We start from the raw sequence: 25,015 nt of genomic DNA, 5'->3' as shown, positions 1-25,015 counted from the left end.
AAACACTTTTCGGAAATCAAAGATCTGCCTTTTCTACATAACATATTCACTCACTGCATTATTTTATTGTCTTTGTTCTGGAACACACAAACCGCTAGGGGATGGGAGTTCTATGTGTCAACTTCCGAAAACCAGGTGCAGAGAAAACAAAATCTAAAAATTTCATCTCTTTTAATATAAAAGAGATGAAATTTTCATCTCTCAACCAGACAGAGTTATAAATTTATATTCTCAACCAGTTTCCATTGATGCTTGTTATAGTGAACATTAAGGTAAGTTCCATATGTTCTCATACATAACGACCACTCGCTATAATGAGTATCGACCGTATTAACAGATTAATGAGTTTGTCATGCTTTTATTACTGTAAACAGTTACTAGTGCCAGGATTTTTTTTTGTGATGAACTAGTGAAAGATGAGCTCAACCATGTGATTCGATCGTGCAGCTCTTGTTTTTTTGGTTTTTTTTTCAATCAAATTTCTAAGATTTCATGGAGATCAGCCGCTACGATCCCTTTTGTTGGTCCACGCACTATTGCAACAAACGAAAGTGCTTAAAAAATAAAAAACTACATTTTTGTACGATAATATCAGATTGTTCTATAAATTGCAGGTGCTTCACTTCCACTTCATGGGGGATTGTTATAATATCAAATATCAGTCTATATTTTAAATTCCATTAGGAAATGGGATGTTACCGTAACTACAGATTGTTATTTGATGAGACGATTGAAACTGTTAAGGTGATCAGAGAGAGAGAGAGAGAGAGATGTGGTTCCCCCCTAAAACTATAATTTTCTCTAAGAAATATCTACATTCTCTATCATTTTGCAAAGTGGGAGTTTTCTGACACTAGTCTTTTCAAGACAAGCATGGAAACTATGGGCATTCTATAAAATAGAAACAAAGAAAAGTATTTTAGTTATAATTTCATTATTTTTTTATTATTGGTAATTTTGTTAATTATTATACAAATAATACAATTAATTAATACATAAAATAAACTGATTCATTTACAGAGATGTGAGCAATACAGTGATTGAATTGCCTAAAAAAAACCTTTTTTGTTCCACAAATGTTAAATAGGATCGCAATCATTACAAACTGTCATCAGCCTTGTAATTACGATTTAACCCTTTCACGTACAATCTTATGGCAACAAATTTGAATGATCTGAATTTTTGAAGTATTAGTGCTAGAAAAAACTGAAAAAAAAACTTGTTTCCTCGTTCGCATGTTAGAATTTGGGGGTGGGGAAGATTAGTGCAGAGTATAGAGTTCACTTTTGCCCTCTGTTATAAATATGGCAGAAATATACTGTTTCGGATAATTTTTCACAAGTCCTTGAAATAAGCAGAGGATGGAAACACTTTGCAGGACGTTACAAATTTATTTACAGAAAAGTAATTTTTACATGTATTTACAAGCAGAGATATATGCTAACCAGATCAGAGTTCTCTCATTGAGCGTAAAATCCAACAACTCTCTCTATTCCATCGTTCTTATTTAAGCCGGGTTTTCCTAGGAGCAGGTTACCTGCACCGTGTGCAACTTAAAAACGCTGATTGGTTAAAAAACGTAAATTTCAGGTTTTTAACCAATCAGCGATTTCACGCTGCACGCACCGTGGAAAAACTTTTCCCAGGAAAACCCGGCTGGACATCGAATTCGAGAAGTAGAAGATTCCAACATATACTAGTAAAACTTCTTTTACGAACACCAATGGGACAAAAAACTTTGTCCGTAGAAGAAGTGACTGTTAATCAGGGGTTTGAAAAGCATATTTTTATTATACACAGTGAAATAATTTGGCCGTAAACGAGAGGGTAACCACATCTGAGGGGTGTCCGTTAAGAGGGGGCATATGCGAGTGAAAGAAAATAATTAAACAGGAGTTTCGAAACAACAGGAAGGAGAATAAAACAACTTCCGTAGAAGGGTTTATAGTGAAGCTTCACAAAATTACGAAAAAAGAGCGTATTAATTTTTTATCTGTGTTTTTTGGACGAGATATATCGTCTGGTTGTTGAGGGTTTAAAAAAAACAAAACGTTATCATCACCGCATGAGTGATTTTTTATTGCGAAAATAGATAGCAGCACCAACAATATTAAATCAAAGATTCCTTCACCTGAAGTCTGTTTCTTTCGAGAGTCTTTGTTTTTGACGACTCCTTATACGACCGAATACGAACTGAACTTGCTTTCAGTTCAGTTTATCGGGCTTACTCGCAAGGACCGGATCTCAGTGCCTTGACCTGAGGTTCATCCACTGAGCTATAAGTAAAACTTTTTACTTATAGCTCAGTGGGTTCATCACCCCATTATTAACTCGGAAATAGATGGCAGCACCAATACTATAGAAAAATAGATAAAAAAGAGTGGAAAATTAATCTTCATCTGTTATTTGCTTTTTCCAAGGGACTTTGTTTTGAGAAAAAGAATTGAACTGTGTTCCAGTTCAGTTTATCAGCTTTGCTCGCAAGGATCGGAATTGAATGAAAAATTCAGTTTCCTTCAAACGAGCTTCATCATCATCGCATATGTCGTTTTTGAGTCTGACATACAGTGAGCAGCAACTGTAGAAACTTCTTCTGTTTTAGAAGTCTCTTTATGTGCCGAGAAAAGAGCTGAACTTTTTTCCAGTCCAGTTTGTGAGCTGTGCTCGGTATAGGGAAAAGAGCGGTTTGTTTGGGCTTACTTGTCAGCCCATAGGGTTGCCAGAACGGCTTCAATTTTCGTGGCTGATGTCACCTCCTGTTATTCTTTCCTCCATGAGTAAAATCGCTCACTAGATGAGCTAGCAACTCTTTTTCTTTCCCTTCCTTTTTGCGCATTGTCGTCTTTCTCTTTTGTGGCGAGCCAAAGCAATACCTCCTAGATAGCTTAGTGTCTAGGAGGTATTGGCCAAAGCGAGAGGGAAAAAAAGTAGCCACACCCATATTGCACCCAAGAGATAACAAAAACGCCGGCGAGTAGCGAGAAAAGTAGCCTACCCTTCAACTTTTCTCGCACTAGCAGAGTGAGCGGCGATTTTTCTTGCTAACGTTATTACACAGAGCGAGTTTAGTAGCAGCGCGCAGTAGCTAGTAAACTCGCCCAATGTAATTGAGCCTTAAAGAACTGAGCTGAATTAAATATTCTGCATCCCTCCACAACTTGCAGCTCCACAGGCTATAGCTGTTCTACTCTTTTCTGTAGATACGCATGAAGTTTGAAAGTTCGAATAAAGCCAGGTTTTCCTAGAAGCAGGTTTCTACAGTACGTGCGGCGTGAAAACTCAGATTGGTCAAAAAAAACCTGAATTTCAAGTTTTTAACCAATCAGCGTTTCCACGCTGCACACTGCGCAGAAATTTTAATCCTAGGAAAACCCAGCTTAAAAAGGGATATAAATTTTTCAGCGTTTTAATGAAAGTGAAAAAAAAAAGGTTTTGAGTAGGCTGACCATATTTTCTCAAGAGAAATACGGGACATTGAGATTCCAAATACGGGAAAATACGGGACATCGCCAATTATCGCCAAAACCGAGCAAAGTTGCCAAATATTGTTAAAATTACGATAAAATCACAATGGCGGGAAATGAAACGTTACTGCAAATTGCAGTGGATTAAAATGAATTTCACGAAAAAAACGTTCAACAAGACAAATGTGGGAGATAAATATTCTCATTTATAGTTGTAATTATCATAATATAGTTTATTAGTTGAAAAATAATTTCAATCTTTGACTTCAATAAAGAATAAAAATTCAAGTAAGCGTCGTGTAAAATACGGGAAAAACCGGGACACTATTGCGAAAAAGTCGGGACGACCAAAAATACAGAAAATACCGGGACTGTCCCGGGAAATACGGGACGTATGGTCACCCTAGTTTTGAGGATATTCGGAAAATATCTGTGGAATATGGGATGAATATGTGACGAAATGTACGGGACGTTTAGTCACATCAATCGTGACTTATAATAATGGTCAGTGTTGTTGACTCAGAGAAGTGAAATATTTTTCAGAATTTTTAATATTATATTTCAATTACATCATAATTTCTATTGGTAATGAGGAAATTAGAAAGTAGTACCTAACTTTTTTGAGGTTAAAAAAAAAAAGACAATCGTGGAACGAAAACACCATTCGTGGTATTTTGAAACACCATTCCTTTCCAGAAGTTATTGTCAACCTTTGTAAACAATATGGCGGCCAATTTTTCTGTCTCCGAAGATTCCGTTAAATATTACCTCTTCCCGTCGGTCAGGACGAAAAACAAGAACCACGCTGGGCAAGAACAGTTAGATCTTTACGCCGAAAACTATATTTCCAAGTTGAGTGACCTCCTCTCTCGGTATATTTGGCAACAAGATTCGTTCAACTTGGCCCCCGTGGTCCATTCGCCAGGTGAGTATCTCTACTTACTGCTGGGGTTCTTAACCTTTTGTGTTCCCATGGACAGAGATGGATCTTTCAGGTTCCAACTTCTGAAGGGCCCCACAAAACACCAGCTTTACACTCCCCCGCTAATTTTAAGGGGGCCCCCAATATTTTCTTCTCGTCAACCGACCTAAACCCAACTCTATCAATGAACCCGTTGCCCCAACGAGATGACAGTCCATGGACCCGCTGTTCCAATAAATTTAAAGCCACCCCCCCCCCGAACCTTTCTATAAAGTAATATTCAGTATATAGCATTGTAAAAAGTCCAACAAATTGATTGTTTTCTTCTACAAGCTCACCAAAGAATTCCCAAGGCAAGAGCAATCTGGGGGATGGGATGGCAATCACTCCCTCCCAAGAGCCAAATAATATGGGAAAGATTTTTTCCCTTCCAAGGCAAATATGCGATGAACCAATATACCTACATAATAAGTTGCTTCTGTGATGCATCGATCAGGATCCGTTTGCCTCAACTCCATTCGAAGTCGAAGATATCTTCCGCTGCTACATTTGCAGCTGAAGATGTCTGTTTCCGCTCTATTAGAATCTGAAGATGCCTGCCTCTACTCTATTTGGCTTGATTTGCCTGTCCTTTCCCATTCACAGCTGAAGATGCCTGCCTCTACTCTATTTGGCTTGATTTGCCTGTCCTTTCCCATTCACAGCTGAAGATGCCTGCCTTCACTCTATTCACAACTGAAGATATCTGCTTTGGCTTCATGTGCAGCTGAAGATTCCTGCCTCCATTCTATTTGCAATTGAAGATGCCTGTCCCCCCCCCCCACTCCATTCAGAATATGTTTCCCTTCGCTGTATTTGAATCTGAAGATTCCTGCCCCTTTCCATTCGCAGCTGGAGATGTCTGCTTTCGTTTGTTTTGAATCTGAAGATACCTGCCTTCACTTTATTTGCAGCTGAAGATATCTGTCTCAGCTTTATTCGCAGCTAAAGGTATCTGCCTTCGCTTAGAGACAGAGATCCTGAAGGCGGGGAGGGGGAGACAATAAGTATGGTCTGGTCGTCCCTCTCAAGAGCTGAGTAACATGGGGGAAATTTGTATGTCCCATAAAATATGTGAACTTGTACAATTCACCCCTTCCGATGCACCGTCTAGGATCTGAGGTAAAAATTTGATTTAAAAAAATCTATTTTCCGCTTGAAATTATGATTTTTCTTCCCCCCTCTCTTCCAGATGCTCCTGCTCATTTGTACGGGGTTACAAGTTTCGGGGATAACATCGAGGATGAATGGTTTGTCGTCTATTTATTGTTCTTGTTGTCTAAAGAAGATCCAGGTCTTGTGATAAAGTAAGTCAGAGTTTTATCGTGACCAGTGTCAATTGTATAATGTTCTTACACCATTTTAAATAGAGCTATTAGGTGTTGGAAAAGCTTGAAAACTGTATGATACTTTATTATTATGGGAGGCACAATTCTTCCACTTGTTGGTAGTGTGATGAATGAAGTCACATCCTCACGGGATCGCGAGAGTCCAACACGATGAGAGTCGAGAATCGAACTCAAAAGTGATTATTCGTAATTTTTTTTTATGAATTATTTTAAAGAACTTACCGTTCAAATTTAGATGTTCTAGACTCTGCCACGAAGCTGGGCTGGAAGAGATCTCAACAACGGGATAGGTCCAGTGACAAAGTTCTGGTGTTCATTCATTTGTTCAAATTTAGAAATTAAGATTTCAAAGAATAATTATAACCATGCATTTTGTTACTTCTGTGATCTGTGGGTTCATGAGATACTGTCCTACGAGGCTAGTCTGTCCAAGCCATGGTCTGGAAATCTACCAAACTCCTCAGTGCCCGGAGTGACCGTTCCATATCTTTCGTGAGCCTTACATCAATGATGAAGCGGCAAGTAGGAAAAATATCGGCAAAGGGTGAGCCAGCCCATAATTCAGAGATCCTAATTCCTCAAACAGGTGATTAGATAGTAAAGTTGTGAGAGAAATGTGAGTAATTTATATGTCGGCAGCTTCTTGGGAAATTGCCACTGACCACACGCAGTGGCGTATTTATGGGGGCAGGGAAGTGAGTTCAGAGGGGTGGCAAGTTTTAGAAATGAGTGGCCAAGAAAATGAGTAAATATTGGGAGAAGGGTGGCAAAATTCTTATAACCATGGATCTGCCTCTGCCCAGAGAGCGAGAGACCAGGTCATTGAGTGATCTTGAGAGTTTGTAAAAGCAGGTAAGTGAGCAAAAGCATGACCTAGAGAGACCGTGAGTATGCAAGCATGTGAGTGACCAAATAGGGACAGAGGCATATTTACAGGCCGGGGGGGGGGGGGGAGGAGGAGCAGGCAAAGTGGGTTATAGTACAGGGCAGTGAATTCGTTGAATGAGTAATCAAGAAAATTGAACCAGAATGAGGGAAGAGCGTCAAAATTCGTGTAGACCACAGCCAGCAAAATCGTAAATACACCTCTGACCACGTGTCATATTTTCATATCCAGCGGATTCTTTCCATTATTTCAGAATCACGATGTGGGAACAGCATCGCCATGTTGCTTCGATGTAAACAAATCACCCGTGTGTGTGTGTCCACCGTTGAGTGAGCAACACCATTTCAGGCAATCTCAGGACTGATACTAGAGGATTCTTGGTATTAAGGTGCGAAGAAAAATATTTCATTTGATAAAATGAAATAAGCACTTATGTTAAATGTGGGCAGCCCACTTACACCTGCCGTAGGTCTGTCGCGTTACAATGGTGTTGGGAAATAGTGTGCTTTCCAACATAAAAAAAAGTCCTCCAGAAGTTTTTTAGCCATTACAGTCGTTTTTTTTTTTTTAGATACCTTTATGCAAAACTTACTTTCGGAACTTCCCTCATACATTGCTGCATATTTATTCAGTATTTTTATGAAATTATTCACCCGTGTTTTTGTAATCAATATCCTAAAGGGTAGAAGATAATGATGGTGACTTCTTGCTCATTGAGGCCGCAGATTACCTACCGAAATGGATCAATCCAGAAACCAGCGTGAATAGGGTGAGTGTTTTCTTTTTTTGGGCATATTACTATGTCATAGCTGCCAAGTCTCCTGGATTTTTCCAAAATTTTTACCCCCATCTCCCGGACTCCTGAAAAATTCTTATACCGCCAATATAATATACTGATTCGTATTCACATTCTTATACTGTAAATTATGAGCATTGCATGAAATCATAAAAAAATTTCATTTTCAGAAGGAGGGGGATGAAGTGATAAAATTCAGCAAACAGACAGTGCCGATTCGGCTTTTCGACAGGGTTCGTGCAGTCCTTTAAAAAAAAAAAAGTTAATTTTCAAGTCTTTCAAGTGCCATTTTCAAGGACTGCAATGATTTTTCGAGTACATGAAAACTTATTGTAAGTCCTTGAAAAGAAAATATTAATCTTTTTCAAATGCTTGAAAAAAAATGTGGATTTCGTTCATCACAATTTTTGTCCCCCCCCCCCCAACTAAATTCCCCCGTAAGCCATGTTGCACTGAGGCGAAAATGAGTGGAGCAAAAAAACCGTTGAGCTACGAGACAATGTTCAAAACAGGACACATCACTAATACCTGAGATATCCCCATGCTTAAAAAAAAAGATATCGCATAAAATCTCTGGCAGCAAAACACTTTGCTCAAGATATTGCTTCGAAATATTTTAAACTATTGAATTAATGAATGTCAGTTGCATATATATGTAGGTTGACCATATACATATATAGGGATAGACATATAAGGGCTGGGGAAAGCCTGAATTTCGGACATTGGCTGGGTCAACTGGGTTTTGACAGTAACATAAGTGAGTTTCTGGCGTGCAAGCGGCAAAAATACTGCATATCTGGCCCACTGACTGAAAAGGTTTTGCACCCCTGGAATAGACATAACAGTGTATTGTCAACAGTGAAAAATTCAAATGTTTTTGAACTTACAATCTGCAGATTATTCACGGGGAAATGTGGTTAAATAACAAAAATTATCTGGTTTTTTTTTCAGGTATTCATTTTTCAGGGTTCCCTGCACATAGTACCAATCGCTCAAAATCCATCGGAAGTTGCTCTGATACCAAGTGACACCCTATCGCTGTCAGATGCCATTTCTGCCGTCAAGCAGCACTCATCTGTCACCGTCGCCTCTTCGGAAATACAGCAATGTATAAGAAATAGGATTGAAGGGTAATATTTTATGTGTTAATGTGAAATCCCTTGATATTTTGCCATGAATTATTTTTGCCGCAAAACTGATTATTTGAACGTGTCCGTCTGCATTATACTGTATTTTTAGTATTCAACTCACTGTGTGTCTAGTTGAAGTATCATATAAAGCCCTTTCTCTCTCAGAGGGAGAATCGGCATTCAGACGATGCAAATACAGCCAAACCTATAGATTAAGTCGAAGAAGAGATATCTTCTGTAGAAATCTCAGCTAATGATTTAGCTGAGTTGAAATTCAGCTTCTCAAATTAACGGATATCAAAAACTTTTGCATATAAAGGTGTTCTGATATTTAAATTTATAAAAAGTTGATTACAGTAGATCCCGCTTATAATGTTCTCTCTTAGAACTTTTTCTCGCATAGATAGTATGACTTATTTTCATTGTCCAATTATTACTAATACTTATCAAGATCTACCTTTTAGCGCAAGGGTGTTCAGTGTTCAGGAGAGTACAGGCCATTTCATTGATTCGAAAATGTGTCGCAGGCCACTTGATTAAGCGATCAGGAACAACGTTGCAGATCTGCAAGTGTGTCGCGGGTCAATTAAGTGCTCTGGAACTGTATCGCAGTGGTCTGTAATTGTGCCATGGTTCTCTTAAGTGATCTGGAACTGGGCATAAGTGATTTGTAAATATGCTGCAGGTCACTTAAATGATCTGGGAATGTGCGGCAGGACACTCATGATCTGAAACTGCACCATGATAATCTGTAAATATCCCATGGGTCACTTAGGTGATCTGAAACTGTGGGGTGGGTTGCTAAAGTGATTTGGAAATGTGCTGAGGGCCACTTAAGTGATGTCGAATTACATCACAGGCTACTCAAGTGATATTGAAATACGTCACGGGCCACTAAAGTTATGTGTAACTACATTTTACAGAATTAGGTTTAACATCGTGAGCTAAATGTGGCCCTCGAGCATAGGTTTTACCCCACTTACATTTTTCCTGAAACATTATAAGAGGGATCCACCATGTTCAAAAATATTTTTAACTTTTTATCACGCTGCCTGGCAGTCCAGTGGTTACGGAGCTAGCTTCTGACTGTGCAGGTGTGGGTTCGAATCCCGGTTCGGGCATGAATGTCTGCTAACACTAACAAATTCCATGGATGAATCATGTTGATACCTTCCTTGGGAATCACATTTATTTATTTATGGGGGAGTTGATGCAGTCTACCTATGCCAGCTCCTGTATATGTCTCTGATCTTAATGCTATCCGCTTAGAGAAGCTTGATAATAATAATATGGTTTCCTGAGATTCATAAAAAGATCTTTGATTACGATACATCTTACATAACTTCCTATAATTTGTGGTCCACCCCCCCCCCCAATTCAAGAAATTCATTCATCGATTTCAAATCCTGATGGAATTGTAAATCTTTTTAAAGTTTGTTACTCCTAAGTGATTTTAAAATGCTTTTCAGGTATCCAGAAAAGATCGAGAATTTCCACCATAGGGCGCACTGCTATGTCCCAGCAGCTGTGGCCGCTGTCTTGAAAGAGGATGCCACCTTATTATCTGCAGCTGTCAGGGCATTTTACCTGAGGGATCCACTGGATATGAAGGTATGAATTGAGTACCATATTGTGTGATATGATTGTATCTAGACGTGGCTGCAGGGATTCGCTGAAACTTTTTTTTTTTTTTCTTAATTTTAAAATGTTCGGCTGCCTGCCATAAATTCTTTTGTGCGGACAGTTTTTGAAATATATGTATATGACTTTTTTTAATTTTCACAGGCATGCAGAGCGATGAGGTTTTTTGCACCAGAAACAAGAGTTATGACAGAGGTTTGTACTTTCGATGTTATCTGCCTGGAAACTTTAATAAAAGTTTTTTCACTCACTTCAAATGAAAACTGAGTTCACCACTTTTAAAAGTACCACAATTTCCTGCCTATAAATAAATCCCTCTTAATGGTTACTCCCCCTCTGATGTGATCATTCTTGTTTTACGACCAAATAAAAATATCCCAGCAAAAAAGCGTATTTAAATAATGTATTTTGAGCCCGTCCCCTAATGTATTCGAGCCACCTTCAGATAAGGTCACGTGCTCAATTTTCATCATTTGTTCCGCTTGACTAAAACTTCTGTACGGACACCAATAATTATAAATTTGCTTCAAATTAATGCTCTCTAGATGGCAGCATAAGTTCTAATATTTCATCTGCTTTTTGTCTACTTTTAATTGAAATTCTGGCTTTAAGTTTGTTAATGCTTGGAAATTCCGATGTCAGTTTTCTTTCATATATAGGGTGTTTCAAAAAGAATCATTCAATTTTTAAAAAAAAATCATAACTATTCAATTTTTAATCTGCTTTGATCAAATAATGTATGGGTAGAAAGAGGGAAATCTCAAGTTTCACGCAGTTGCAGACAGGTAGCGCTAACACTCTTTCTTCGGCCGCCACTTCAGGGTTTGTCAAGATGGTGACTGCACAACAGAAATCGTTTTGCTTTCTAAGCTTTGCAAAGTGTGAGTCCATGACATCTGTTCATCATGCTTTTTGTCGGCAATACCCTGGTGATGAACTTCCTATCGCTCAGAGCATTAAGCGTTGGTATAAACAATTCTGAGGCATGGGTTGTCTGTGTAAAGGGAAATCCCCTGCATTGCCATTCCCGCATGTCAGACGAAAATGTGGAGCACATCAGACAGAGTTTCGCATGTAATCCACAAAAATCCACTCGCAGTGGATGGAAACATGCTTGCAAAAGTTTGGGATGAATTTGACTACTGTATAGTATAGACATATGCCGTGCATCCCACGGTGGACATATTGAGCACCTTTGATTTGGTTTGTAAAAAAAAACTTTATGATTAGCCATGTAATATAAAATTAATCTTAAGTGTCTATGTCCAATATTTTTTGTAATATATACATTTCAAATCGGGTGATTCTTTTTGAAACACCCTGTATTTTGTTATTTCACACTGTTTAAAATGGCCAGCTCTAGTAATCGTCTCTATCATTGAGAGAAGAGATTCCAAAGAGTAAAAATTAATGTCATCAAAAACAGTGAAAAAGGTAAAATTGGAGTTTGTGTTTTTGAAAATGAATTCAATGTCGGGAGGATACAGACATGCTCCATTTTAAAGCAAAGGAAACAAAGAATGGGTGAGAAATCGAAATCAAGCTAGAAAAAAATAAATCTCCAAAGGCAGAAGAACTTTCATAGACATGGTTGTGTATGATTGGTTGCATAGCTTTTGTGTGAGTCACGGAATTGTAGGGGAATCTGCTGATGTCAGTGATGAAGTGTGTGAAGAATGGAGTAAAAAATTGCTAAACATTATTGAGAGATATTCAGCCAGTGATATGTACCAGGGGTGGGCAATAGCTGGCCCGAGGCAGCATGCATCCAATTTTTGAAGGAGTTAGATTACTTGGCAAAACCTACCAAACATCGATTGATCAGTTTTTTCAAGAGATGTAAATTCTGTATAATATTTCTGTTGTAATTTTAATTGCGCATCTGTGCAATAATTATATATATATACTTTCATGCCTTTAAACGCATCTTATATTGTCATAATTTTTTGTGAGAACCTCCTCATATGCAGTCACTTCTCCCCCTTTTACAGACAATTTTTTTTTTTGCCCCATGAGTGTCCGCAAAAGGGGGTTAATACTTTATTTTGTTACAAAGAAAGAAATTTTTGAAAAGGCTTGTTCACGCATGTAAGGTAGGTGTGGCATGTGATTGTTTGAATAGAAGAGCAAACTTGCACAAGAATAATGACTTAGAAATTAGTTGAGTGCAGTTAAGTTGCGAATATGTGTGTTTAAATGGCTGCTGTAGCTTAGTTAGTACAGATTCTAGTTGCTGTAAATAAAACTGTTTCTTTGTTCTGAAATCTTCCTCCTTGTGAGTTTTTACACATCCGAAGGCCCTGTAAGGACGACAAAGTGTCCGGAACAATGTATATATATATATATTCAGTGAATAATCCCCCCGTGAAGTATACGTAAAGCTTGTTCCTGGAAAAAAATTTCAATACACGCAAAAAAATAAGTACATCAGTTTGCGGCCCACAAAACTGTAGCTATCTCTGGCCAGCAGACTTAGAAGATTGTGCAAATCCTGCCTTCTTGGCCCATACAGCAGCCATTGATACAATAGAGCAGTGTTTCTCAAAGTGTGTGTCACCAACCTTTGTCAGGAGTGTTGCTGCGAGCTAGAGGTATTGATTTGTATGCCATTTATATATTCTTTGAAGTTGTAATTTTACATGGGAAACTATCTACCAAACTGTATTGGGGAGCCGCAGATGAACCATAAATTGGACAAAGGAGCTGTGGGTGACAAAAGATTGAGAACTAGTGCAATAGAGAAATGTTGTTGCGGCCTTGTAAATTGCACCAGCCAAATAAATGGGCACAAGGAAAATTTTTTTCGTGGTTTTAATCTTTTTCACTGTCACTTTTATGTCTTGGAAAAATACATTTTTTTTCCAAAATGTCTACTTTTTAGATGTCAGCTCACGCAAGAGTGTATACAGTATATCTTTGGTTTCTTTCAGGTTGTTTTTACTAGATGCCTGTATGCTCAACTAGTCAGTCAACAGTACGAGCCAGACAAGCGTACAGGTTGGAACTTGCCGAGCATCAACGATCAACAATACAAAGCTCACAGCCTTGGAATGAAATTGGTAAGATTTATGTCTTAGCTTCAATTTTTATCAATAAGTAAAATTTAAATCTGAATGATGCAGTTCAAAAATTTCCCTTCATTGCAGACTATCGTATCTTTATGATTTTTATTTATTTTGTGCACAAAAGCAGATTTATAATTTAACTGCTTATGAAAAATGTTAAAAAAAGCATAATCGTTGGTTAATTATGCTACTTCTAAAGTTTTTCTGCATCCTGAATACACAGACAGTCAATTTCTATGTAATTTGATGTGCTGAACACAAATCTGGCTTTAAAAAAAGCTGGATTGTCTCCGGTTTGTCTTTTAATTGCGCGTTTAACATATATATATATAGTAGTACAAAATAAAAATACAGTGAAACACAATGGACAACATGATAAGTATGAAAACAACAGCAAACAACTGAAGTATATAGAAACTTCGCAAATATGTAGAGACACAATATTAAAACACAACGACACAACGATAGAACTTTTCCCATAGTGATATTCAAAATCATTCAGAATTGTGTATTTTCATGTCAGAAGTTTCATTATTGTCCACAGACACTGCTTGTATAGTACTTTTTCCTTAACACTTTTGCGTGGTAATATCTCCAAAAAAAGAAGGCAGATAGAGAACTATCTCTAATGGTGATATTTGTGCTTATCAAATCAAAGTCATTCAGAATTATGCATTCTCATGTCAGACGCACTTTCATGGTTGTCCACCGATACCTCTCATAAAGCACTTTTTTCACACTTTACGTAATAATATCTCAAAAACAAAAGCCAATAAAATTTTTTCATAGTGATACAGTCAAACCTCTCTATCTCGAAACTGACGGGACGGAAGAAAATTTCGAGATAGAGAGTTTGCAGAAAATAGATTTTTCTTTTTAGTAGGAAAGAAAAACACGCCAAAAGTAAAACTTCCATTGACAAAAACTGAAAAATACCATATTATGTTTTACTACATACTCTTGAAATTATTGGTTACGCGATCAGTGCTCAATCAGTGTATGCAGATACATTAAAATATGTTCTCTTTTTTTTTTTTGTTCAATTTTATTCACATGACTTAAAATAATCTGTAAGCTTAGATTGATCAATACTATTTGTTCTTTGAGAGCCTCAAATATTATAAGCCCTAAATTCTCGGTTTGCTCCAGAAAATGGCGCAGCTTTTTTATGGCATGTGTTTAGCTTTTCCACTGTGACTTTTTTTCTAATTCCTCTGGAGCATCTTCTGTTGTATATTCATTACACGTGTCGGCCATGCATTCAGCAATAGTTTCGGTATCAGTCAAGATGCTGCAAGTTTGTACTGAACTGTTCATTTCCACAAAATCTGAGAATGAAATTTCTAATGTTTTTTATAGTAATGCCCTAATGTTCCGACATTTCATATCGGAATGTTAGGGAATGTTACAACATATGCAGCATTTGTTCTGAGAATCTTTGAAATTCAAGTGAACCACCAGATCTGATCCTTCATCACTGAGATGAAAATGATTCCAAACCCGCAGCTTTCTTGAAGCAATTTTGAATTGCCTGTTTGCTGACTTTTTGCCATGCTGACCAAGCCATCTGCATGGCCTCCACTCCCCTGTCAATCATAGTACCCTCTTATGATTGAAAAGATGGCTATAATACAATTAATCCTTTCTTATTGGTTTCTTTCACCTCCGGAGAAGAGCCAGATTTGCACGAAAGAAAAGGAATTTCTGTGTTTTCTTTTTACTCTCATTGGGCTTGACCTTCAAAGATAGAGAGTTTTTCGAAAATCAGTTCAAGACAGGTGAAAATGCATTAGTTTAGTACAGTTAAATGCAAGGGTTTCTTTTTTCATTTTTCAAGATATAGAGTTTTTGAGAATGAGAGGTTTGACTGTATTTGTATTCAGCAGGTCAAAATCATTCAGAATTGTTATATTTTCATGTCGGACACAATTTCATTGTTGTTCAGTTTTATTGTCTTCATCAATGTAATAAAAGTTCTTTTTTTAATTCTTTCCTAGGCATGCGGATTCGAAATTCTAGTCTCAAGCGCACAAAAATCCAAACTTGAAGAAGACTCTGATGGAAATGATGTCATAGATATAGACTTTAACAATGACAGAAAATGGCAGCGATTTGCAAAGAGTCTCAAAGCAAATGGTTTTTTTCGGGTATGTATACTAATTTATTCTTTTGCAGTACGATCAATCAAATCTGAAGTGCAATAAAAAAAACTGTTCATAATTGATTCTCTAAAACAAAATATATGTACTTTGTACGATGATTATTTGAGAAGTTGGAGTGAAAGTCACAAAACATTTTTAATCCTTTAACATAGTCTCCTGTAGAAACAGAGGAGACTATGAGAGGGATGGAGATATATGTTACCGCCAAAGCCTGAAGTATGGGCAATTCGCAACGGGGCTGGCCAAAGCTTGACGTGCTGATGTCAGATGGCTTGGTAGGAGCCAAATCCATTTTTCTTTAAATCCCCAACGTGTGATACATGTCTGTACATAGCAGCTGTATTGGATTAGCTCCATGTGACGAGAGAGAAAAAAGTGAAATTTGGGAGAAAAACGATAGAAATAATTATATAAACTTTTATAGTTTTTTCTGCCAAATTTTGGAGGAAAAAGTTATTACTGCATCGTAACTGTGGTTTGATGGGTTGCCATAACTAACATGGACATAATTATCACTAAAAAATACACTTACCTGACGATGATCTCGAATCATATCTGTTGTTATCAGACTTTGGCCAGGGATCACCAGCCAATGTCCTAATTTTGGACATTGACCGGGTCAATATTTAATAAAATTTGCTAATTCGCGAAGTGGCTTGCCTCGGTGTGTGTTTGCCAATCGGGCTTTGGCTGTAACACATATATACTCTAAACAGAGGAAATTGAGTATCCAATGATGATTGAATTTTTTCTAATCCTTCCCAACTCTTTTAAACAAGGGTACTCAACCTTTAGGAGAGTGCGGGCCACTTCATTAATTTGAAAACGTGTAATGGGCAACTTAAGTGATCTGCAAATGTGCCACGGGCTGCTTGAGTGATGTGGAACTGTGCCATGGGTAACTTAAGTGGTGTGGAACTGCATTGCAGGTCATTTACATGCTCTGGAACTGGGGCCCAGGTCACTTCAGTGATCTGTAAATATGTCATGGGCCACTTAAAGGAGCTGTAAATGCACCATGGGCCACTCTAGTGATATGCAAATGTGTCGTGTGCTGTTTAATTGATGTAAAACTGCACTGCAGGTCACTTGATCTGTAATGTTGATATTTGATATGTTGCAGGCCCCTCAAGTGATCTGTAACTGTGCTGCGGGTCAGCCATGTAATTTGTAAATATGCCGCAGGTCAGTTCAAAGATCTGTAAATGGGCTGCAGTTGCTTTAGTGATCTTTAAATGTGCCATGAGCTGCTTAAGTGATGTAAAACTGCATCACAGGTCACTTTAGTGGTAGATAAATATGCTGCAGGTCAGTCAAGTGATCAGTGAATGGGTTGCTGGTCACATAACTGATCGGGGAATGTGTTGCGCATGTTTATGTGATATGAAACTGTACTGCGGACCAGTCGAGGGATCTTTGAATGCGCTGCAGGTCACAAGTTATCTGGAAACAAAAGGCCCTTGGTTCATTTTTACAAAATCGCGTTGCGGTCACGGGCCACATCAGAGATTTATAGTGCATATAGAAATGTCCTCTCCACTTGTCAATACAAGATTCATCGAAACACTGGTTATTTGTGAAGATACAAGAAAGAAAATTCATCACTGCCCCCACAGGGAATCGAACCCTGGTCTCTTGCTTGCCGGACGAGTGCTCCACCATCTAAGCTATGGAATCAGATATTCTATCTGCTTCCATATTTTTTACTGGATTCCCGATATTCACGGTACACTCATGAAATGGTCGTACGTAAAAATCCAAATTTTATCGCTACCTCGGAGATGCTATGTCCCATCTCTCGTGCGCCGACTATAACACCTCGTTCAAACTCACTTAAATCTCGATAACCTGCCATTGTAGCAGCAGTAACCGATCTAGCAACTATGCCAGACACTTGTTGTGTTATATAGGCGTTGCTGACCACAGCGCCATACTCTGATTGGTTCCATATCTCTTTATTTGCATACGCATGCCTGTACCAGTTTTTTTGGCTCTTCAGTTTACATAAGCATTATGCCACTAGCATCTCGGAATTCTTTGATCACAACATCTGCTGTAGAAGTTGTTTTCTCTTTTGCCATCTATTTCTCTATTCCATCACCAAAACATAGGTGCTTGTGCTTCAGATTGTGTAGCCTTATTAAATTCTTCCAATTGCAAACCAGATTCCCTTGATTTTTCATAGCTTTATAGATAAATCCTCAAATCGTTCTTTGCAAAAAATGAAAAATCCCTATAAAAAAACCCTCGGTCTTTCTGATCCTAGACTGATCATGTTTCATTGACAAAAATGTGGGAAATTGCCATTTCAAATATGGGAAATCATTAATTGGCCTTAAATATGATGCTAAAAGTAAGAAAAGTTGCCAATCATTGTTAAAATCATAGATAGTGGGAGTTAGAGCTCCACTGCAAATTTATAAACAGTAGATGATAATGAATTCTATGAAAAAGCGTTCAAAATTTAGTATGTGAAGTACGGAATATTCATATTTAGTCACAATTAAGTTGGCCAAAATAATTTTAATCATTGATTTCAGTGAAGAACAAAAATTCAAAAAGGCTTCATTGAAAAAAACTGGGAAATCTTCATTAAAAGAAAAGGTCATGTATCCAAAATTACGAGAAAATATGGCAATGTCCCATAAAATGAGTCACATGGTCATCATATGCAATCTCAGAAAAAATCCCCATTTTTCCCTTTTATTTTTACTACATGTTTTCTCCAGCAGTGAATATTTCATCACATGACAAACTAGAGATTTATCGAATGTGGGAATCGGCACCTATATGTCATAATAAACTTGCTGTATGATAAGGTCATCATTCTATTAGTGTCTACACAGATTAATTGAATGACATTCCCAGAAACATGGAAATTCGTCCCACACGATATTTTGTGTATATCCATGTATTTCAATGTATCCCAGAGATATTGCTTGTTGTTCACAATACTGTTATGGATAAAACTCTGCATGCTTTTTTTTTCCATGTGAACTTGGATGCTAAAATTTTCTCAATTTTTTTTCGGTAGGATGAACTGGAAGGATCGAGATTGTATCAGCAGTTACTTGCTCGAGCGAAAAGCTTCTACCTCAGTTCGCTCAAGACTGGCGATTGTAGCAAATCACCCGGTGTGAAAATACTCAAACTCTTGGAAAGACTGACCGTAAATTATGAGGAGATGAAGGAAGCAGAAAGGCTTTTGTCACTTCCTGATGGTGGGTTCGAATTATGGCACTACAGACGCTGTAGTGCATATTATTTAACTTTTATTGTGAATCGCCGATCACCTTAAAATTCTCTAATGCATTATGATGAAAGAAATCCTAATTTTTATAATTTTTTTAAAAGATGATTCATGGATGGAAATCACTCCGGAACAACTAGAATCAACATTTGAACAAATAGCAAATAGAAATTCGTCATCATCAAAGTCCTCATCAGACGTGGGTAAACAAATCACAAGCACGTTGAAGACATTTCTGTCACATACATCTGACATGGAAGGAGCAGAGTTACCACGTGAAAATATGAAAAAGAAACAGAAGGTTCATTTAGATCCTGATACTTTCTGCGATGCTGTCAGTAATATATTAGGTGAGATACATTTGTGCAGTGAAATCAAATATGCTTTCAGCTTCCATAATAACATTCAGAGTTTAATCTTACATGCTTGTATATACCGTACATAAGTACAAGTCGACTCCCCCCTACACACACACACACTTTAGGACCACTTGACACTAGAACTAAAATGCAGATCAAGGGTTTTCTCTGCAAAAACTGGAGGAGGCCATCCATATATAAGTCGATTCCCCTTCCAATTTCGGAGCAATTTTTGAACAAAAAAAAAATCTGCTCATACGCGAGTATATAAGATACATAAACAGTGCAACCTCTCTATCAGAAATCCCAGGGGACCAATAATTTTGTCTTTTAACAGGGAGTTTTATGCATATAATCCATAATTTTGCGGATTCATCAACGTGTTCGTCCCTGCCAGTGACCACTTCTCAATTCTCAGAAAAGTGATACATCACCACAGAATCAATGGAATAACCAAGTATATAATGAATTACATGCTATCAAGCCCACAATCAGCCATTGGTGTTAGAACTGTAGGACCATTTAAAAGTAGGAAGTATTGCTCACCCTGGTTATACATAGGAGTCTCCTTATTCATTCATTCTTTTATAGAGAGAAAGTCAATCCGGGTGGCAGCATTGTCGAGGTTCATTGACTATTGCTCATGTTACTCGTTCATATCATCATAGGCATTTTACGACCACTTTTGGTCAGAATCACCTATCACTTAGTGATATTTTGTCTGACCATTTCGATGTATCTTGCATTTCTAAATTTATCAAAGCCATTGGTTTTTACGACAAAATGTAATTTTTTTATTTTTTGCATTCTACATCATTGTTTTTACATTCTGTTCATTGCTGTATTATAATTTTCCCGACATGACATGAAAAAGTTTTATCATATTTGGAAAAGTTGGTCATTTGTTTTGGTGCAGCTTGACCTAATTGGTCCTTGCATCAGAAAAAAAAATCAAAATTCAATCCAATCCATAAACATGCCCATTGATGGATGATGTCTGCTTGAAGTGATGGTCGTTATATTAGGTACCACTCAATATGCACAGTGGAACCCTGTTATAGCGCACTTCGATTTTGTGCCAACCTCACTTAGCTCTGTAAATTGTCAGTAATCTTCTATTGATAAGGATTACGCTGGTTCAACTGTTGATTCATATAATGCCAAACTTGTTATAGCCCCAGAATTCTGCAAAAGTAATGGTTGCATTGAATCGGGGCACGACTGTAATTTTCCTTAAGGGGCCATTAAAATATTATGTAAGCAGATTTTTAGTCATTTTTGACCCCCCCCTCTTGTCAGCAAAATTTCGTCAGCAGCTTAGAATATTTCATATCTTCAAAAAGGGTGGTTGATGACGTAAGCAACCTTCAAACCCTCCTCCCTTCCTTGTCATCGAAAGTCATTTAATCCAAAACCCCCTCCCCCCCCCCCCTCAATGCTGACGTAATACTTGAATAACCCCTAAAATGTTTATGGTCCTTTTTTCAATGCCAAATTCCATTTGAAGATTTTTGTGAAATAGATGTTATATGCTTAGTGTTATGTTACATGTTCTATTTTCATAGATTTCCGTGTGCCAAACTCTGACGATGATGCATCTAGTTCATCCATGAGTGGCTATTCAGATGATGATAATGATGACGATGATGAGTATGATGAAAGCGATGAAAGAGTTGCTAAGAGTGTGTACTACTTTTTTTAATCAAAGACTTGGGTTAAATTGATATTGCTTATGACGGGTTAAAGAGAGGAGCAATTCTTATAATATACTCATATGATTTTAAATTGAAACACCCAGACAGCATATATCCGGGCCTAGCAGAACCAAACCCCCCCCCCCCCCCCACTCCCAAACTGCCACACAACGAGCAGACAAGCCGAGGAATTGTGCAATTATATCCTGGCCTGCATATTCACCAGATGGATCTTCTGGAACATGTGAAAGATACATCGTCTGTATTGACAGGTAGCGTGTTATTGCCACTGAGCAGCCAGAATTAATAAACTGTGGACTCGGATATAGGCATCCTGACAAGGGGTTTACGTAACATTTTCAAATTCTCTTTGGTTGGATGCCACAGCATGCTAGAACTCTTATTTCAGCCTCGAAGAGACTTCACTGATGCTAGTGTTTTGTCCTTAGTGCATAATATATTCATAAAATTATTTTTGTATTTCAAAAGCCATACCTTAACTTCTGAAAGTATCAGTAATGTTTTCTCTTTCCAATACTGAAAAATTTATATAACATACTAGCTATAATACCTGGCGCTGCCCGGGTTTTCTTCAATGAGGCTGTTTGGATCACGTGATATCTCCCTCTTTCTTTGAGGGACATACAAACCCTGCCTAAGTTAACCAATATGGCGACTTCCTGCGCGACTTCATGAAATAAACAAATCTAGATTTAAAGAAACATAGAAACTAATATATTTTTTTTCCTTTTTTAAGGGGCGCTAGTTATTTTGACACCCCCCCCCCCCCCGAACTTCAAGTTGTCCATCTGCTTGTTTCAGCTCTCATAAACGCTTAATTAAAGCTGTGGGATTTTTTTCGATATACTTTTTACGGGTCCATAATTAATTTTAAAGCATCCTAAACCATATGAATTTATGCAGTTGAATATCAAAAGACAATACAGAGCCATTAATTTTCATGCTTGAGAAGATGTAAATAAACGGTTGAAATCAATGTTATTGTGTGAATATCCAACTCAAAAGTAGGTCCGGCTAATTACTTCATATTTAATCTCATGGGCTTCGTATCTCTAAGCAAACTCAATATTTCAAAAATCGAGGATTCAGTACAATTTTTTAAATTATTGTGGCAGGAAAACCCTGCTAAATTTCTGCATCTCTACAGTAAAATCAGCAATTTTAACACTGATTTCTATGGGGATCATCCTTTTCCTGACCTTCAAAGTGATGCTGATAATGATTATGACATCTATTCAAAAAGTCTCATTACTGAGAGTATATTGAAAATGTGGCAAACCATTGCAAAGGCATAAACTATCATACATGTACTGGCAGCGTTAAAGAAGGGACAAACCATTGTAAAGGCATATACACGTCTGAAACGCATTGCTAGGGAACTGCGCTGCTGTGGTGGTCGAGTGGTCATAGTGACGGACTCGCATCGCGAGGATCCGGGTTCGAACCCCACCGGCACCACAGTGGTGGTCGGCTGAAGTTGACTTTTTGTGGTTTCCAACTTTAAGGCGCGAATGCGAGCCAATCTTCCCGTTAAAAAGTCTCGCCACGGAGAGCAACAGGCCTACAACGTTACAAATATTTAATAATTACACTTCACTCACAATTTGAAGTATAGATGGCAGCACTGAAATATCAGACACAACACTAGCACACACTCAGACTGTTAGGTGCGCTCACTTTCTTCCAGACTGCCATGAAGCTGGGCTGGAAGAGATCTCAGCAACAGGATAAGTCCGGTGGCAGAGACCCTGACGTTCATTCATTGCTAGGGAACTGTGGTAAGGAAAGTAAATGTTCCGAAAGTGATTGTTGAGACCCAAAAAACCATTGTTGTTTGACAGTTTTTTGCCCATTTGGGGCATTTTTCCTGCTCTGACAAACATTTAGAATAGCCTATCGTTCAAGTCGAGTCCGATTTGACGATCGATCTAAAATTGTGGATTTGTATAGAGAACATACACACAGACAAGAAATCAATTTTATATATATATAGATTTTTCGTTAAATGCTAAAATAATTTTTTTCCCATGTTCAGCTTAGCAAGAATCGGCCATACCTTATCAAAGCCACGCATTGATACATTAGTTGAGAGGCTTTCATTGCCATAGAAATGAGTGATGCGATTCTCTTGTAACTTCCCCTTCACACCAAACTGCAAACAGACGTTTGCAGTTAAGTTTGGAGTATGGTTATAAAAAATTTAAGTCAATTATTTCCTTTCTTGAACTCTAGAACGTGATGGCAAATCCTCATCTAAGGAAGACGCTAAAAAAGTCATGGATGAAATGTGGACATATATGGAGCAGATGGATCGTGAACTGGCTAAGACGCAAGTCGGCAAAAGTTTCGAACGGAAGCAACCTATTCCTGAGGGTAATGGAGAAATAGAATCGGTATGTTCATGAATATGTGTTGGTAAAATGCTTCCTATTTGAAGTTTTTAATAGTTTGCTTTTGATGAATGTTGATTGAGGCAGCGATTCTGGGCAAACTCTTGTTTTCTAAAAGTTAAACCTGATAGCTTAAGACTCAATGGGTATCTCTTTTGTATGATTGACTATTGCCATTTTGATTTTTCGGCTGCATACTCCTTCAAGCCACACAGGTAGAAAATTGCTATTACATTTTAATTACCTTCTAAAAAATCACTTTTCAGGCTGAAGAACCTAATGGAGATGAATCTCTGGACATAAACGATGAAGACGATGATTTCCGACCAGTGGACGTAGACTTGACTGCACTGAAAAACATACTCGAATCGTATAGCAGCCAGAGTGGATTGCCCGGCCCCGCCAGCAACCTTTTTAGCGCCATGGGTGTCACTCTACCTCAGGACACAGATACATGATTGGCTCAATTCTACTAAGTATTCTCGGTTAATTGTGTTTGCAAGCCCCTATATGTGTTACTACACACGCACATTGAGTGTAAATATGCTTTACGGACATGTTTTCTGTGATATAAAAATTGCAAGTTCTTATCGCCATTGATGTGCATATTTTCATCGTATCTTTGTAAGTTTTTTTTTCTTGCATCTGTGTATTTTGATTGATGCATGTCACATTCTGTTTTGGTGCTAATGTGTTAACGTTATATATGATTTTTTTTCGAACGCGTGTATCTGATTTGTTTGCTCAGTATACTTATTTTTCTTATTTTATTCCACCAATGGAATGTTTCGAAGAAATTTTCATTGTCATATTTTTGAACCATAACTATTTTGCCAGGTTTTCGTGGGAATAAATTCATTAAAAAAAATGAAATGTGTTGCCAAAAGTCACCCGAGATACATTCTTTATTGATTTCGAATATGCCAGGATGTTGGACTCTTCCCCCCTGCTGTTGTTACAGCATTACCTTTTGAAACAATCCTTCAACTAAGTTTCGAAAAATGTGTGATGTCCCCCCCCCCCCCCATTCTTCTTGTAAAGCAATTATGATTTTTATACTAATGGATCTCGCAGAAACTAATTCTCTAACTCATTACACTAATAAAGCAGACCAATAACGCACTCTTATCAGATAATCTTCAAACTATGATGCGATCGCCCATGCCTCATGAGCGAGTACCATTATTGTGCTGATATATATGGAAATATATGGGAAAGAGCTGATATATATAACGAACCTCCGTCATGATGTGGGAAGCACTTTATTGCCTGAAATCTCTTTGTAAATTTAAGACGCTTCATGTTTTCTCATCAATTATTGGCGCATTTGTCAAAATAGACATTTGACGAACATTCAGCATTGGCAGTTATAGATTTTGGTGAAAATTTGATTTCGCAGGAAAAATCCTATATAAGGTAACACCACCTTCCTCAGAATATCTGCATTTAATGAAGTTGAGCGATTGTTACTAAAAGTGCTGAGAGATTGTTCGAGTGCAAAATCGAATTTTCAGCCAAAAATCTGTTACAGAATGTTCGTCCGATTTCAGTGATGTATCACAATCAAAAGATTAAATTTCTCCTGAACTAGAACTCTGTTATCATTTATTTTGGACTTTTTCGAAGGCTGGCGGAATGGAAACATTTTTTTATGAATTTGACCAATTTTAGCTAGAAAGGTGTTTGCAGAATTGGTGGTTCAGATTTTGATGACAATTCGATTTTGCACTTTGCAAATCTCTCGGTACTTGTTGTTCACCATTGAATCCAGATATTCTGATGAAAATGGTGTCACCTTGTAGCATTTTTTTCTGCTCTTCCCAGATATGTGCTTAGTTTGTGGGTAG

At 37.7% G+C, this 25,015-nt stretch overlaps 1 protein-coding gene across 1 annotated transcript; it reads left to right on the top strand.

The window, feature by feature from the left end:
• Positions 1-4,133: 4,133 nt before the first annotated feature.
• On the top strand, positions 4,134-24,759 carry ecd (ecdysoneless cell cycle regulator). Its single transcript, XM_089248446.1, has 13 exons — positions 4,134-4,389; positions 5,618-5,732; positions 7,342-7,429; positions 8,408-8,586; positions 10,056-10,197; positions 10,372-10,422; positions 13,158-13,286; positions 15,290-15,439; positions 18,489-18,675; positions 18,809-19,054; positions 20,629-20,745; positions 23,011-23,171; positions 23,435-24,759. The coding sequence occupies exons 1-13, from the start codon at positions 4,188-4,190 to the stop codon at positions 23,624-23,626; spliced, it is 1,959 nt and encodes a 652-aa protein (XP_089104572.1). The 5' UTR covers positions 4,134-4,187; the 3' UTR covers positions 23,627-24,759.
• Positions 24,760-25,015: the final 256 nt, after the last annotated feature.

This window comes from Pholcus phalangioides, unplaced genomic scaffold (assembly GCF_987345545.1).
Source record: "Pholcus phalangioides strain wild (caught in Gottingen) unplaced genomic scaffold, Ppha-v1.0 ptg000020l_1, whole genome shotgun sequence".
NCBI lineage: Eukaryota > Metazoa > Arthropoda > Arachnida > Araneae > Pholcidae > Pholcus > Pholcus phalangioides.
This window is presented reverse-complemented; position numbering and strand designations above follow the sequence as displayed.

Excerpts from the sequence above, each read along its gene's own strand:
- ecd (XM_089248446.1), top strand. The coding sequence starts at position 4,188 with ATGGCGGCCAATTTTTCTGTCTCCGAAGATTCCGTTAAATATTACCTC. Across the intron at positions 18,676-18,808 it reads GCTTTTGTCACTTCCTGATG|ATGATTCATGGATGGAAATC; the intron begins GTGGGTTCGAAT and ends TTTTTTTAAAAG. Across the intron at positions 23,172-23,434 it reads GTAATGGAGAAATAGAATCG|GCTGAAGAACCTAATGGAGA; the intron begins GTATGTTCATGA and ends ATCACTTTTCAG.